The 16492-nt window shown below is 29.2% G+C and overlaps 1 protein-coding gene across 15 annotated transcripts in view; it reads left to right on the plus strand.

The window, feature by feature from the left end:
• The window catches only part of LOC129951674 (protein turtle), a 156637-nt gene that overhangs the window by 97204 nt on the left and 42941 nt on the right, over window positions 1–16492 (plus strand). For 9 of the 15 annotated variants that reach the window (XM_056063934.1, XM_056063930.1, XM_056063925.1 and 6 more), the window contains exon 7: window positions 9347–9391. The exons of the other annotated variants lie outside the window; for them this stretch is intronic. In XM_056063934.1, the coding sequence (XP_055919909.1) occupies window positions 9347–9391 (45 nt within the window). The remainder of the gene's footprint in view (window positions 1–9346; window positions 9392–16492) is intronic. 15 annotated transcript variants of the gene reach the window in all.

Consider the following 16492-nt stretch of genomic DNA (forward strand, 5'->3'; position numbering starts at 1 on the left):
AAGAAATGCCAATCGCGAAGCTATTAAGATGCGTGCCCCGAAAATCAGAAGCCGTGATATTCAATATACGTATCATCATGAGGTTTCTTACAATGAACTTGTCGAGTTTGTTTCTCTTTGCTTCTGTGAGTTTTACCCGACAGAGTACACCCCCTTCACAAGACTTTTCTATCGAAAAGAATCCAAGCCTAAGATAATTATTACATCAGGTCCAATTTTTATTACATTAGTAACTTAAGAGAAGTTAGGTTTCTGTATTTAAATAACCTTAACAACTCCTTTTCTGAATAGTATAGCCTTCAACAATCTTCTAAAATAAATAGTAACATAAGTCACAGAAAATCATTTTTAAAATAAGCCTGGGGTTATTTTAAGATTTTTCTATTTTGTTTACTCAAAAATGATAGAAACATTTCAAAATCCCTGAAAAAAAAGTACCTATATAAGATTTAAAAATATACCTGTAAAATAAGTTTGTCTTCGAAGATATAAATGCCATCTGATTGGTCAAAAAACCTGTGATTCATCCCAAGACGCAACTCATCTTAGGATAACTCATCCCGGAAATAAAAAATACTTGAAAGCATACTTAACGAAAACAATTGTTTGTGTATTCCACTAATTCGTTCAAAGCTTTTTCCTTTGGATAGCTTTATTTTAATTTCATATAAGAAGGACCAGGATAGAAAGTAAATTATCTGAAGATTGGAAAGAGGAAGAACATGTATGTTTAAATTGTAAGGCAATCGTCTATTGGTTGTGTAGTTAGACAGGCATCTAAAACAAAAGAATAGTTCATTGGCCATGTTTATGATGATAATACATTTCATTGGCCATGTTTATGATGATAATGAAGGAATGTTGTTAGTAGGTACTTACTACAATGTGATCATATTTCCTTTTTTCTACAAGTTTTCAGCACAAGCATGGAGTTATTACGTTCAGTTTATTTTATTCGTGAAATTTTAAAAGAAACAAGCATACGAATAAGTACAAGAAATTGCTATTCATGTGTTGTTTACAGTCAGGCTCTTAAGCGTTTTGGATTTAAGTTATGAAGTGACACGTAAGCAATAGTTGTAGAGGTTGTAAGTAACATCCATACAATTTTACCCGAAAAATAAGTTTGTCTTCAAAAATTTTAATGCCGTTTTATAAATCAAAAACCCTTGATTTTTATTTTTTTTTTTTAAATCGTTAGAGCGGTTTTTTTTAAATTAATTTTGTATGTATAAAATTTTTCAATTTTGTTCTAAAAACATTTTTGGTATGCAGTTGTTTAGTGATTGTAAATATACGCTTTATATTCGAACTTCGTAAAATAATGTTGACCCGTTTTTGAGATACAGAATTTTAAAAAATTAAAAACTCAATATTTTATTAAAAATTCAAACAACAAAAATTGCATTTTCGATAATTAAATATTGTTAAGGCAATATAAGAGCTTATTCAGAAAAAATATGATTGAAATCAGTTCATAAGTTGCTGAGAAAATTAAATAACAAAATAAAGGTTCTATAAGCGGTACCTTTCCTGAGCAATACAAAAACATGATTTCTAATTAAAAGAAACCAGGTTAAAAAATAAAATTTTAGAGAAAACATACAAAAAAATCTATCGGTTTGTTTTTCAGAAAATTTTAATTTTCGTTTTTTGACCAAAAAAAATGTATGGGGCCACTGTTTGTTTTGATCTTTAAAAAAAAATGAAAAAAACGCCTAACGCAAAACTGCTCAAAACCTAAACTTGACTTCTCTACCATTGTAATATCATGTTTGATTAAAATCTCGAGTTCGAAATTTTGCACGAATGCAAAACTTGCCATATAGTTCCTATATGTCGCAAGTAAAAAATTATTGAAACAGAAATAGTTTAAAATTTCTAGCCTTACAGTTTTTTAGACTTTATCGGCAGTATTCCAATATCCGTGTGGTATTGTATTCCCAGTAGTAAATCTTTTAGTTTTTTAACTCAAAAAGAAGTAAGAGTTTGGTTGACCGCTTTGAGTAATATTTTTAAGAATTTTTCTGTTCCGGAATGGTTCAAGGTAGTTTTCAAAAAACAAAACGCTCACAATTCATTAATATGTTTTCTTAACTATCCTAGTATTGAGATGACTTTGTTAAAAAAAGGAACCCTCCAAATCGGTTTAAATAATTATATTATTAACTTCCAATAGGAAGTTATTGTAATGAGTCCGATTTGAAAAAATTGAAAATGTTGACATTTCTCGACGTTTCAAGGTCCTTAGAGTCGAAATAAAAGTTTTTTAGAAAGATGTCTATCCGAGCGTGTGTACGTACATTCGTACTTCCGTACCTTCGTGACGTTTGTTCGTCTTCCACAGCTCAAGAACCTCGACCTCAAATAAATTTCGTTAAAAAGATAATTTTGCAGAAAGAAGCAGAAAGGGCTCTCAAGAAAATTCAAGGGTGGTTTTTTACCATTGCAGTTTAAAAAAAGTGATAAATTTGGTTTACCCTTAATATCTCACGAACCAAAAACGACAGAGACTTGAATTAAACTTAATTTAATTGTATTACATTTTTTTGAAAAAATCCAATCAACTGTTTTTTTAAATCAAAAAACCTAAAACTAAATTTCTTACGTCGAAAATTTTACGAAAAAAAAAATTATTTTATCTCCAAAATAATTTTGTGCAACAAAAAATAACGTTTTTAACATTTGGTAAAATTTTGAAAAAATCGAATGGATAGTTTTTTTTTGTACAAAATAAAAACATTAGTCAAATTTGATTTCGATTCAAATATCTTTTCAAAAATTTGAGATTATGGCTTCCAATTTATTTTATTTTATAAGAAATATTGTTTTCAACATTCGATAAAATTTTGAGAAAAATCAAGTGGACAGGTTTTTTTACAAATAATAAAAACCTAAAAAAATTAATAAAAGATGGTAATACTAGATTTTCGACTCAAATATCTTTTCAAACATTTAAGATGTAGGCTTTAAATAAATTTTATTTTATAAAAAATATTGTTTTCAACATATGGTATTTTCTTTATAAAAATCTAGCAGTCTTTTTTTCATAAAAAATTAAAATATACAAAAAAACAGTACGAACATTTGCTAAAAATGATGTTCGGTTCTCATTATCACGTCAATAGAAGGTTTTGACTCAAATTAATTTCATTCATCCAATTTTTAATTGTTTGTATAAGAAATAAAAACGTTTAAGAAATGCTACTAAAATTTGTAAAAATCGGTTAACGACTAAAAATCTCGTTTTACTTTTTTAACAAAACACTTAAGCCTACAAACAAAGCAAGACAAATCGACAGACAGGATTAGAAGTCATCAGTGTGGGTGGCATCCCATCCTTTTTTATTTTTATTGATTTTGTCAGCGGAAAAACGTACTGAAAAATTCCTTCTTGGTTTCAAAAACAAACGTTTTTAGAATAAAATGTTTTTCCTTAAATGAGTATTAAAAATCCTATCAAAACTGCATTGTCACTTCTTAGGCACATTTGGATTGTTGACCCGTGTAATAAATCAACTTGAAAGCTCATAAGGACAAACGGGTCAACAAATGCACACCCTACATGTTTATCGAATAAACAAAGACTTACTTAAAAAAAGGGGATGTTTGAGAATTCTATCACCCTAAGTAAAACCAAATATTTTTGCTACTATTCTAGTAAAATTTACTTATAAACAAAAGAAATAAACAAGGTAGAATAATGGAGGATGCTTTTGCAAATTTCTATAGAAATAATTTTCTAATGAAATCAAATTCTATTCTTGGCAACTTAACCACAATGAATGTACCACAGTTAAGTTATTTAAATGGCTTTCTAAAAATTTACTAAAGCTTTCCTGAAAAACCATATTACCCTAGCATTTTACATTTTTGTTTATTTCAAAAAAAACTACATTATATAATTTATGAATTAAGCAATTGAATTTCACTGTGGAAGTATGTCCTACTTGAATAATGCATTCAACTATACTTCTCAAAAGATTCATGTTTAGTGAATAAAAACAAACTACACAACTTATTATAACAAAATATCAAAATTCAACAATGGTATATTTTTGTATATAATGAACCTACTCATAGGTTCAAAAAATATGTCACAGTCTTTCCCTCATTTCCTCTTAAAACAAAATTAACTATAAGAGCATAATGTCCATTGACATTTTATAATGAAACGACTGACATCTAAAATGCAATTGTTTCAACGTAGGTAGGTACTTTTATTAATATAATGTAACTTTACAACAATGAAACAAACAAAAAATAATTTTTATTTTAAATTGCCAGTTATTTAATTAAAAATTTCCAGGCAAACAAAAGACGTATACTAATTTCTCACAACACAAAAGCTTATACAAAATAATGTTTTATAGTAATTAAAAACACAAAAATATAAAATACACACAATGGCTTATGTTGCAAAACATTCAGTACACTTTATTTATCTAATTACAATAGACCTAGCTATAATGCACATACTTCTATGTAAGTAAGTACACCTTAGGTAGGTTAAGTAACTCTTTTTTTAATGGCAAAATAGGAAGGCTTACAACAGTGTTTGCTTAAAGTGTGAGACTTTACTGACATGGATTATCCCCAGCTATATGCTGCACATAAAATAATGAATCTTGAAACGTTCTTGCAAGAAATAGAAAAGAAAAAAATCCTTAAAACTCCTATAATACCCTTCTGCATTCACTTAAAGAGTAAGACGTTTATTGTTTTCCATCTTAAATTCGAATGTTTTCTTTTTTTATCAGACTTTTCCTTTATCCAAGTTATTTGATCCAAAATATACATATGTAGGTCTATACATCGAGGAACCTGTTAAACTATCCTGAAGCTCCTATACTTACCTCAAAACTCTTTTTGGTGTATGATGTTAGGTGGGTTTGTGTACATAGTTGAATAATTTGTTTCAACTTTTTGTCACATTTCATCCCTCTTCAAAAAAATAAAAATAAGACTGAACTTCTTCTTTTCCAATGCAGTTAAGGCCAATACCTCGTCTCTTCTTCTGATCGTCCTTTTGCTCGTCCAACTCCATCATATCCTGAATTCGTCCTCTTTCCATTTACCCCATTTACCAACTCTAAAAAGACGCCGAAAAACTCACAAAACAAAAAGTTTTTTTTTTCTTCCAAAGAAAATTGAGACAAAACAAAAAGAAAACGAAAAAAACTTTTTCTAACTCTTATAATGAGTTCGCTTATTTTATGCCATCGCTATTGTGACACAAAGTTTCTAATTTAATAAATTTATTCGAGCTTATATGAATTTTTCTTTTACTTTTTGCTATAAGCTGGTTGGTTGGCTTTTTTATATGTGTGTGTTTTTTTTTTTTTGGTATATGTATGTGTAGTGGAGAAATTAATATTAAAACTTTTAAAACAAAAAATAAGGAAAGCAAAACAAAACAACAACAAAAAAAGAAATATTCTGAACTGAAATAAATTTATTCAATCTCTAAGGGGGTTAGAATTTAGTATAAAGAAAATAAACTTGAGACGCGATTGAATTTTGAATTTCCTTTATTTTTTTGTTTTTTAATGTCACAAAGTAACCCGCTGATTATATTATAAAGGACTTACTTTAATATAGGAGAGAAACTTAATTAGCCTTTGCTTTAACTCAGCTTTTTGTTTTTACAGTGAAATTTTGTAGATATTGTGTAGTATATAGACAAGAGATATTTATATATATGTATTTTGGTATTTTAAAAGTAAATTCGAATTAATTCGTGGAAAACTCTTTTCGTTTTGGGAATTAAAATGAGGGCCTCTGTCACTTTTGTTGTCTTTGTTTTGTTTAAGTTTTTGAAACCTGATTGAGATAGAAACATTCACCCTTTAGACTTGTCGTAAACGGTATTTAGCGAAAAGAGTTGGTAAAGGGAGCTTTTTGATCAAAATCTTTTAGAAGTGGGACAGTATTCATGTTTTTTAAATGCTATTATCATTTTTAATATTTAGTTTTACATATTTTTTTAGCGTATTCCAAAATGTTTCCTGTATGTTTACGAAAAACACAGAACTTTGAAAATATCAAACACCCAAATGCCTGTATTTTAAGTGGAAATATATCGTTACTGAGCTCTGGAATTGAAATACTCCTCACCGAAGAACGCAGATAAAATATAATTAAATATCGTTTAAAATAAAAAGCGAAGAACTTAAATATTTGATTTTTCGAAAATTAAGTTTCTCGAAGAACCTTTGTTGTTCATACTTTATCCTAATGTCTTTTAAACTATGAAGGTCGAAACAAAGTTTTACCCAAATTTTCATTCAAAAATGTTGTGAGTTCACATTGTAGCTTATGAGGGTCTGCCTTTGTTACATTTTCCGTATATTTTATAAAATGAATTGGAAAAAAGTGTTCAAAATATTTAAATGTGACGCACTTAATCAAGAAAAGGAATAAATTATTATATATTCAGAAAAACTAAGTGAAGTGTTAAAAAAGGAATGGTGCCATTTTAAAAAATAATGTTTTCTTCTGAGTGGGTATAACTTCTGAAAAGTTTTGATTAATCAAAAACACACAAATATTTTTTTTAGAATCGATTATTCTATATATTACTTCGTTTTTATTTAACAGCAGTCCAAATTTTATGTTTTCCTTAAAATGAGAGTTGCAGGTCTAGTACTTAAAGTAGAGGGACACCGCAATGTGGTGTTCTAACCGCTCTCCTCTGGAACCTAGTGGTAAATGAAATTCCACTGTTCTGAATGCGGAACGTTCAAAGTGATCGCCCATGCGGACGATGTTGATATAGCAGTTTAAGGAAAGCATCCTAACACCTTAAAAGAAGTCTTACAAAATGCCTCAGACAGACTTATACTTCCCATTCTTATTCTCAGACTAGGCTTAATACCTGGGTCTTGTTTTAGATAAAAAAAAGCTCTCTTAGCTCTCTTTTCTGGCAAAAAAAACTATAATAATAAATGCAGCTTACAACCCAGAATCATGTATTGGCTATACACATATTCAGATAGATTTTATTGTACGGTGTGGCAGCATGGTGGACTGCTTTAGGGAAAGCTATAAACCTCAACAAATTAAATAAAGTCCAACGTTTCTCAGATAGTCAGGCCGCTATAAAATCTCTGGACTCTGTCTCTACAAACTCTATAACAGTCCATAATTGTCGACCATCTATAATGGAGATGGCACAGCAGTTTAATAATCCTCTTTGCTGGGTGCCAGCCCATAGAGACACTCCAGGTAACTGAAAGGCAGATGAACTCGCCAGGAACGGTACAGTGCAGCACATCCTACCACGTTTGGCACATACTGGCATACCAATCGCTAAATTTAAACTGTTGGTGATGCAAGATGCTATGAAGATCAAACACCAGGTGGAACAACATCAGCACGTGTCTGGTCACGAAAAACATCTGGCCAACACTAGATTTAAAGCGTTCAATGTGCCTGCTATCTCTAAGCAGATCGCATATAAGCTAGATAATAGGTGTCATAACCAGACACTGTCTAATAGGAAAGCACGCCACGTGGTTAGGCGTATTCTCAAATGGCTTTTGCAGAAGCTGTATGGACGAGGAAGAACAGGAAACAGATCTTCACCTGCTCTAGCTCAAAAACGATCAAAGTCATATCAGCATAATCAGCCTCTCACGTTTTATAAGGGACTCAATCTGGTTCCATTGAGCTTGGGAGGAAGCCTCAAGATTCATGTGGTATCAAATTGGGCCATTAAACTGGTCTAAGTGTGTCCGTTACTATCATGGAAAACCACTTTAACCTAACCTAACCTGTGATTAAATTGCGGGTTTAATTTTGTTGATAGCCCTACTTGGAAAATTTGACCGCGATACCCGTACTTCTAAGGCTGGTCATAAGTTAACCCTATGAATGTGCTATCAAATAAAAAGGTTCTGTTTTTTGGCCCCTCCACCCGGATGTGGAATGATATACATTTTTAATGACATTTTTTGTCTAACCCTTCCGTTTTTTCCAAATTGTTCTAATAATAATATCTAACAAAAATAAGAAAAATGTTATGAGCTTTTCAGAGTACCACCATATTCAAGACCTCTACTCTCACAAAACTTTGGCTCAGTTCATTACTTTTTAAAAACAAAGCGTAAATATTTTTAAATGAAAACTGTCGTCAAGAAACAACTGTGTAATTTTTGGATTTTGACGAATTCATCTAAGAAAATAGATAACTAAAATGTATTTCTTTAATTGAATAAGCGAATAAACCATTTTTAGTCAAATCTTACATTCAAAATTTATAAGCGAAAAGTGAGTTTTTTATAATTTCAAGTTCTCTTAAATGATGACATGGTTTAAACGATATGGGCTCGATAATAATGTTCCTTAGATCAGTTTTCAATACTGTTTATAGTTTAATATTTTTTTAAACGCTTTTGTTACTTAACCTTGAATAACACCCATTTTAACAATCAAAACATTTTTGAAATACCATTTAGAAGAAGATCCCTGTAACAGTCTGTACTTTTTTTGATGCCGCTATATATTTTTTTTTTAAAACTGTGCTTTGTTTTGATTTACAACATCTTTAATCTCTTCACTCAGCAAGCATATTAACGTTTCCGGATTAGTTTTGAAGTTTAAGAAAAACTGCTTCGTTTTGTTTGTGCTTACAGGAAAAAGAAATTGCTAATATGAGCCTCTTTACTCCTAATATATTAAAACATATTTTGAAAACAGTATGATGATAAGAAAAATAAAGCTGTTTTATTGGTGTTAAAATATCACGTAATAATTGTTTCTCATTTCGTGGCTTGTTTAACAAAAAAATGTATGCTCAAATCAATTTTTCAAAAAATAAGTGATAACCACATAACATGCTTAACATTACAAATATCTTCATAACATTAAATAAAAACAATTGATGATAAAAATCAACAATACATAATAACATAACATCAATACATTTCTAAGAAACAATTCAACATTCTACACTACTCGTAATTGCTTTTTTTACATTAAAAACTATATATAAACTCTTTTTCAATATATATACATTTCACTTTATATTCAAAACAACCCTTAGTTAAAATTACAAGAACACCGAAAATGCAACCACTTCTCTCTATTTTAATCTTTTTATACCTTCTCTACTTAATTCTCAAAACTTTTTTCTAAATAACTTTAAACAAAACAAAAAAACTATACTTCAACCATTTTATTTTCAAATTTAATTGCATCGTTTTCAACATAATTGTATCTAATATATTATAATAATCCTTATTATTATAAAAACATTTTTCTTAAACATTAATATAAATACCATTAAATCGGTATGACAGTTTAGTATTTTTTTTTCTTTTTTTCTTCTTCTTCTTCTTTACAGCCGGATACCGGTAAAGCCGATGAAATAAAAAAAATCGGTATTACTGTAAGTTTTTTTTGCTTAAAACAAAAACTTAAACTTTCAAAAACTCGTATTATATTTCTTTTAACAAAAATATATATACACTGATTTACATTAATTTTTATGATTTATATTTTTTAACCAACAAAAAAATATACAACCTAAAAAAAAGTTAATTTAAGAATTTCTGAACGGTATTAAAATTTCAAAGCCTTACGTGGATATTAAACTTAACATTAAAGGCATGGTGGTCGAATGCTTGAATTTTTTATAAAGTGCTTACATACCAATTTCTAAATATTAATTTTGTATGGTTATAAACGGAAACTCAATAAAATTTAATAATTTTTATTGAGCTAGCATGGCATAAAATTACATATGATTTACATATAAGTTTAAGTTTGCATACAAAATTAAGAATTTGTTGTTTCCATTTCCATGCTTCTTCAAATATAAGTCGAAAATATCCATATTGTACTAAAATACACAAACATACAAATTAAAAGGCAAAAACTCAAAATATAGAAAAAGTTTAGTTTTGAGCCCTATTGCATGAACTCGGCTTCATTATTCTAGTTTTTGAATGAATCATTTTAACCGACAAAAAAAATTATAATTTTAAGATTGACCTCTTAAAAAAAGTGACTTGAAAACATTTTTTAGAAAATTGGATACTAAAAACTAGATTTCACAATTCTAATAATTTACTCCACTGTTTTTTCCAAAATTTCCAAACTATTAGTGCTCCATAAAAAACCAACAAATGTTACCATTATATTTCAATAATCACCAAAAGCTTAAATCGATTCTAAAATATGCACTGAGCTTTAGAAAAAGACCTTTCAAACAAGTCGGAAATTTTATATTTTTCCAAAAATGCAAACCTAAAGGAGCATTTTAAAATATTCATAAAAATGTCGATATTTTTGAAAACTCAAGGGAGAGAATTTTTATAAAAATTTGAATAATTATTTTTTTCTTTTTCTTTTTTATTGAAAGCGTTTTTTTTTTTTAATTGTATCAATGTACAATGCAAAAGTTAAAGAAGCAAGATTTGAAAAACTTCTTCTTATTTTTTTTTTAAATTTCTTTAAAATCGTGAAGGCACGCCTCCAAAAACCAATGATTTTCAGTAAGAGTTTTCATTTTGATATTTAAGAAAACAATTTTTGAAGTAAAATTCATAGATATATTAATGTATTGAATATACAAAAATAAGTCATTTAAAGAAAAAACAAAAAGGATGTCACTGTTAAGGCGACTAAAAAATAATTTAATCCTTCAAAATTTAATAGCTTTAATGCATTTTGGAAGGACGTTTCATCCCAGTTTAAAAAATTTCGTAGTTTTGTCTTATTAAATTTTATATTATGACAGGTTTTAGATTAACGGATGTTCAAACAGAGAAATATTCAGAATTATACCTCTTACTGGGAAAGTTTTTAATATTCTCAAGCTTAAAAATGTAATCTACATAAAATTTAAATAATATCATGAAAAGTATTGTATTTTATAGAAACTTAAATATGTAGGTAAGGTATATCCATTTATGAGTCAAAAAATGTCAATCCAAATCGTTGGATCTCCTACAAGGATAAACTTTGAAAAATGAATTCACTTCTTTAAAACCGTTTCCAAGAAACTTTGATATAAACAAAGTGGGCGTGATTATTGACGGATTTTATTAAAACTTTAACTTGTAATTTTTCGCTCGATATAGGAAAAAAAACTAAGGACGAACATTTTTTTAAGACTTAAAAGCAGTTTCAAAGAACCAAAATTAAATTTGAAATGGCCATGGCAGTAAGTAAACGGGATCATGACGAAATCTAGAATGCCAAAAATCTCGAATGCCGAAAATCTCGAAAATAAAAAAAAATTATCTAGAACGCAAAAATCTCGCATCCACAAAAATCCAGAATTAACAAAAATCTCGAAAGACTCTATCTAGAAAAAAATCTCGAAAAAAAATATAAATTCGAGATTTTTTTTTGTATTTTTAACAGTTAAAAGTCAATAAAACACAAATACATCAGTTTACCCAATATTTTATTTTCTGAGCAAGAAAAAAAATGTTTGCAAACAATAAGAAAGGTGCATTTGTGTAGCAATGTGCAATTATATGATTAATAACTTTACTTGTCAACTTTAAGTTTGTTAAGAAGCAGTAAGTTATCCAAAATGTATGTTTTTTGGAAAAGTTTCTAAAAACATTTTTTTATAAAAACACTGTTACTAAGTGTAACAGCAATAGCTTCAGTGGAAAAAACAAAGAAGCGATTTCTAGGAACTTTTTATAACAAAATACAAAATATAATTCGCAACTCTTAAAACTGACCCTACTTTTATTCCATTCTGTACATGTACTCGTATATTTTCTGGGTTTATACTGTCATCCCCTTTATTTTTTATTTAGGTTTTGCTTTAAATTAAATCCAATCAAATTAAGTTACGTCGAAAAGACTTTTTTTCATTTTTAACAAAAGAACATTCTCTAACAACTTTATTTCTTTTGACAAAAACAAAAAATAAAATTATAATGATGTGTGGTACCTTTGACACAGAACATTTAAACACACCACCAATTGATTTGGCTTTTTTCCAACCATTAGTAAACAAAGCCAATAATGTGCAACTCATTCGTGCATGTAGACTTTTTTATATTTATTTGTGCAAAAAGGTATTGTACATAAAAGCACAAATTTGAACGTATGTACATAATTATACGCAGGTATATGCTCATTCCGAGTGAGTTATTTATTTAACCAACTCCTTCCGTCTCCTATATTTTCTATATTTTTTTTGTGAAAATAAAAATCATTTGCTTACCATGCAAAAGCTTCAAGGTTCTTATTTTCTATTTTGCTGTGCTTTAATAAACAAACGAATCTGCTTATAATACAATCGAATACTTTCAAAGACACTATCTTTTCTATTCTTAAATAAAATAAATCCACCAAAATTTTATTCCTGTATATATGTATGTATGTATGTATGAATGTACAGTACATAAATATATTCCAGAATATATCTAAATAAATTAACAAATCATCTCAGGAACCTACGAAACCCCCCAAAAACACAATAAAATTAAACGAGTAAATCCCTAATAGGATAGGCGCAGCAGAGCTAAAATAACACGAGGAGAATACCAAATTAGAAATTCAGCTTTATACGAGTTAGTGTTAAAGTCAAATACATGCATACATATGTATGTATATATAACTACCTATGCTATGTACGGGGTTTATATCATATCCTTTAGGGAAAAGTTAATTATATGAATCAATTCTTTTTTTTTATATATTTTCTTCTCAGGTTATAGGGTTGCTTTAGTAACTCTGACAACTAAAATAATTGTTTTCCAAGAAATGTGGACTTTTAGACTCCCAAAACTTTGTTAAAACATTATCATTAACATTTTGTAAACTTATACAAATAATTTTCTGAAATCTGAAGACGTTCTTAGAATTTAAGGAAACTAATTTTTTCGTTTAATGTCGTTCAATCGATCCGATAAAATTTTGACATTTCTCGAAGTTTAAGGTCCCTAGAGTCGAAATGAAAGATTTTAAGAAAAATGTCTGTAAGCGGATGTGTATGTACCTTAGTGACGTATTTTTTGTCGTCCATAGCTAAAGAACCAGAAGAGCTTTTTTACCATCGCAGTTTAAGAACAAGGTGAACATTTTGGTTTACCCTTAATATCTCATGAACCAATGCTGCTAGAGACTTGAATTAAATTTTATATTATATATTGTAACGTGATATAAGATTACTATCTCCAAATCAATTTTGTGCAGCAAACACATAACGTTTTAAAAATCCTTTTAAGCAAAACAAATTTACAGACAGGATGGGAAGTTATCAGTGTGGGTCGCATCCCAGCCTCTTTTTTTTAAATTAGTCTTATTTAAAATTTTTTCTTCAGATAATTCTAATTTTTGTTTGTAAAACTAGACTCATCTTGTTGAAGTCGTTCAACCGATACCATAAAAGTCGTTCTTTGCAAAAAATTGTAACATAGCTTTGGGATTATAGGTTAAGTTAGGTTGAAGTGGTTGTCCATTTAGGCCAGTTTAATGGTCCATTGTGATACCATGTGAAGCTTGAGGCTTCCTCCTAAGCTCAATGGAACTAGTTTGAGTCCGTTACGAAACTTGAGATTATACGACTTTGATAAGACTTGGTGTTTATAACAATCTCATTTAGAAAGTAAGATCATGTTGTAAGAGTTGTTTAAACGATCCGATAAAGTTAATATTTTATATAATTTGGAACTACTAATTGATCATAACTTTTTTTGAATTAGTCTCATTCCAAATGTTATTTTTTTGCCTAATAAAAGGTTACTCTGATTTTTGTTTGTAAAACTAAGTTTATGTCGTGAAAGTTGTTTAAGTTATACGATAAAAGCCGTTCTTTCCAAAATAAGTGGCAAAATTTTAGTATCACAACTTTTTTTAAAACATACTCATTCAAAGAGGTTTAAATTTACACTTAAAATATTCAGCAAACCATGGTTCGTGTAAAAGATGTTGTTTATCGTTTTTCAAAATTACGGGCAAAGATCTTAGTTCAACTGAACCTAAAGCAATCAATAATTTTCAAAGCTTTATTATCCCAAATTATATTACACGCCTTTTATTCCAAAACCCTTTCCCAATAGAAGATAACTCCGTACTATGTTTGGTAAATCTGTGACAGACAACAATTAAAGCAAAAAAAACTTATATGATAATAAAGAAAAAGGACCAAATTTTGTTTTTGTTTAAAAAAAACAAAGATCCTTACATCCCTGTGACAACTAAAACAACGACAACGACATCATTTATAAAAGCTAACAAAGAAATAGTTAATTTGCAGAAAATCCAACCCCCACACCCTCCTCCTGCCTCTGTCCTCCCACCCCCGCCCACCATCGCTTATTTTCTTGTTATTTCTCATCTTTCCGCCCACATTTATATTTACCAAAATCCCACATCCGAAAAACCCCAAAAACTCAACCATCAAAAACACAGAGAACGAAAGAGAAAGAGTTCACCCATATAGCTAACATTCGAAATTGATTATTTGCCATTTTATACTCCCATCAACATTTTCTCGTCGTGTGCTCCTGTTTTGATTCAATTTAATTGTCCTTCGTTAGCTGAGGGCTAATTAAAAATGACAAACAGAGGAATGAAGGAAAAAGAAAACAAAATCGAAAAAAAAGAAGAAGAATAAGGAAGCATGGACAAGGACATTTTACTATATACTCGTATACCTACGAACCATGGCACCACATCAGAGCCTTACACCACATTACCCACACTCCCACTCTGACACCGGAAGGAATCCAAGCTCGAGGATAATGAAAACGAAGGAAGGATATGATTTCTCTCAATCTCTGTCTCTGGTTCTGTGTGTTTATACAAATCTAAGTAGATATATCCCTTCAACAATCCATTCTTCCAGAAACGCAGAGTAAATTCTCTTTCATCATGCAAATTTATATTAGTTTGAACGAAGAATAGAATTTTATCAAGGATATGTACGTGTAAACAAACACACATCATCAACCACAAACACACACACACATGCATATGAACGAGAAATAGTAAGGACCTTTTGTGATGAGAGAAGCAAAGTCGAGATCAAAGTGATGTAATTGTATTTACCGTATATTCGTACTCCTCGTGTACCAAATGTCCTTGGGTTTTATGTCCTGTGTCCTGTGTCGTTCTGTGTGTCGCCCCTTTATTTCATTCTTTCCGGTAATGGATTGATCCCTAGAGAGGAAGGGCATTTTGTGACTATCTGATCTCAATTTTCGATGACATTGTCACTAACTAAATGACTGACTGACTGACTTGACTATAGTGACTAGTGACTATGTGTATTAGTACTGTTGGATTATCTCATTTGAATATATGTATGTATGCACAGACATACCACCCACATTTATTTTTGTCTATTTTGTGTTCATTAGAATAGAACATAGACAATGGTTATGTTCCTCTAACCTCTATTACAGTCATGAATTGATTGATCCAACATTGATTGGTGACTAATTAAATTTTGGTTATTTTTGATGAGAGGCGTGTTGCTTCATCATCATCATCGTCATGTTGATGGGCGTTATAATATATGAGTATCTCTATAGACGTAGGTATAATATTTAAGTTGTTTTATGTTATTATACTCATATCTAGTTAGTTTAAGGATATAGGTAACTTAATAAGCAATATTATGATGTGATGAAAATTAATTTAAATTAAAATAGTATTCATGTTTTTAGCGTTTTGTATGTGCGGTTAATTTCAATATACTCGTATGCATATTATTTTGGTTAATTAATGAAATTAAGATAAGGATGAGATAATATTTTGTTTCAATTGGAAGGACATATCCAGAATATTAAACAGGATAATGTACAAAATGATTTCTAAGGAAATATTATTTCTATACGCATATAGATAGAATACTTAATGTTTAAACAATATTCGAGCAGAATAATAAAGCTGCAATCGATAGAACTGTCAAAAGTTGAGTTTCAATAATGCAAAATAATGCGTTTAGCTAAAGTCAAGACCTAAACAGATGGGACATTTTAAAAATCATCTAGAATAGGCACCAGCCAAAAAATGATTGCTTCCAATCATAGGGTTACTTCTTAGAATTCTTTCAAAGGGAAGATTGTGCTGCCTGTGTATAGAAATAAAGTTCAAATGATGAGGATTTTTTTCGAAAGTTAGGTATACAGGTTTTTAGGTCAGAGAATTAATTGAGTTTTCAAAATTCCTAAGAGTTTAATTTTAGAACCAATAACAATTTCCAATTACTTTTTCTTAGAAATTTTGGTTTTCAGAAAAACTGTTCTTATAAATACTGTATGCAACGTATACATCAAAAACTTTTTCGAAAATTCTTTTAAAAAAACCATATAAAAACGATTTGTTTACCATAAATGTATATATGTTTTCGAAAACAGTTTCTATCAATCATATTGTATTCTTATTTTTATTTAAAATGCCGAAAATAACATTTCCTCATAAGAATTTCTAACTGTATTGTTGAGTCAGTAATTTTATTCTAAAATACTCAAAGAGATTTTAATGAAATTTAAAATTTTGTATTGATACA

The sequence above is a fragment of the Eupeodes corollae genome, chromosome 3 (assembly GCF_945859685.1).
Source record: "Eupeodes corollae chromosome 3, idEupCoro1.1, whole genome shotgun sequence".
Taxonomy (NCBI): Eukaryota; Metazoa; Arthropoda; class Insecta; order Diptera; family Syrphidae; genus Eupeodes; species Eupeodes corollae.